The sequence below is a fragment of the Tupaia chinensis genome, unplaced genomic scaffold (genome assembly GCF_000334495.1).
Source record: "Tupaia chinensis unplaced genomic scaffold, TupChi_1.0 Scaffold143815_1, whole genome shotgun sequence".
Classification (NCBI taxonomy): domain Eukaryota; kingdom Metazoa; phylum Chordata; class Mammalia; order Scandentia; family Tupaiidae; genus Tupaia; species Tupaia belangeri.
This window is the reverse complement of record NW_006203665.1, coordinates 28,257-29,783: the sequence shown is the minus strand read 5'-3', so window position 1 is coordinate 29,783 and position 1,527 is coordinate 28,257. Positions and strand designations below refer to the sequence as shown.

The window sequence follows — 1,527 nt, the reverse complement described above, 5'->3', positions numbered from 1 at the left end:
TGGGGCATGAGGGAGGCTCAGTTACTCAGGGCCTCACTGAGCATCTGAACCAGGCTCCCAGGAAGGAGGTGTTCAGCCGACAGCATCTCCGAGGGCCGAGAGCTCCTCACAGGGAGCACCCAGTATGATGTCCCCGAGGTGGAGCACGGGTGGGTGTTCTGGGCACATTGGGGGCCCCTGTGGTTGGTGAGAGCAGTGAGGGGAGGGCAGGGAGAGGGGACGTCACTGGAGTAACGAGGCCTTCCTGGCACAGGGTACACGGAGGAGGGACTGAGTAACACCCCCATGACAGTCAGGAAAGGTCACTGGGAGGGGACCCTCAGCTGGCACAGGGCTCACCAGGCGTCTCCTATGAGAAGGCCTGGAGACAGCGTGATGGTCGTGGCTCTTCCCAGTGAGCCAGATAGACCTGGGGCTGGAGGGTGCGGGTCCCCAGGGGCACAGCGAGTGGGGTCTGGGAGGAGGGAGAGAGAAGGCTGGAGAAGGAGGCACAGGCCATATCGTGAAGGCGCTGTGTGCTGTGGTCGGGAGTTTGGGTGCAGAGCTGAGGAGACGTGGGCAGGGCTGGGAGTGCTCACTGTGGCAGCTGTGAGGGGGTGAGTGGAGGGTGAACAGGAGGGAGCATGGAGCTCAGCTATGAGGGGTCAGCTATGGCTGACCTTGGGCTGTGGTAGTGGGGCGGGACAGGAGGGGTCAGACATCTGAGAGGTTTAGAAATTAGATTCAACTGAGTGACTAGATGTGAGGACACAGTGAGTGTAAAGAAGGAAAGGGGACTTTGGAGCTTTTCAGTGTTTTGCCTGGGCTGTTTGCTGTGTAAGGGCAGGGATAATTATGACTCAGTTACTTATTGCCTTAATTCTACTCCATAACAAATGACATAAAATTTTCTGTTCCATGTGTTAGAGGGCTCATGTGCTCACCAGAGACAGGGACAGAGAGAGAGAAAAGGGGAGAAAGCACCCCCATGGGGGTGTTGGTCACAATGCAATCTCTTCTCCATTTTTTCCCTTCTTTTGGGATCTTGAGAACACACGCAAATGTATTTGGCGTGTTTTTCCAGCCGCCAGGTCTGGGTCTTAAACCATGTTGTCAGCCATGTGGGATCCAGCTCCCTTAACCTTCAGGCCATGGTCTGGCCCTACAAACACATTTTCTACATACACAATACCTAATTCTTAGGTAAGAGGACTTGAAGCTCCATTTGTCACACATGGCTCCCCCTAAGTTAACGCGGTAATTGGAGTGATTATCTATGTGAGCTGTTTGGTTTTATCTTTTCACATCTTTATGACAAGAGGTGGTTTTACAAGTTGGAGCAAGATGCCCGCTGAATTAAGCATCTACCCTCTAACAGGAAGGGGAGCCAGGAGTGCCATCTTCTTTGATGTTTACATTTCAAAGGGAAGGCTCCTGGGTCCTTGAGAAAGACATTCATAGATCACAAAGCTGGCAAAAAGCCTACGCAGCTTCAAAATTATATATATAGAGATCTCTCTCTCTCTCTCTCTCTCTCTCTCTCTCTAT

At 52.5% G+C, this 1,527-nt stretch overlaps 1 protein-coding gene across 1 annotated transcript in view; it reads left to right on the top strand.

Annotated features, from left to right (window-relative positions):
• LOC102484733 (butyrophilin subfamily 1 member A1-like) overlaps window positions 1-1,527 on the top strand; it is a 16,268-nt gene that overhangs the window by 2,895 nt on the left and 11,846 nt on the right. The window contains exon 4 of the mRNA XM_027766991.1: window positions 62-149. Within this exon, the coding sequence (XP_027622792.1) occupies window positions 62-149 (88 nt within the window). The remainder of the gene's footprint in view (window positions 1-61; window positions 150-1,527) is intronic.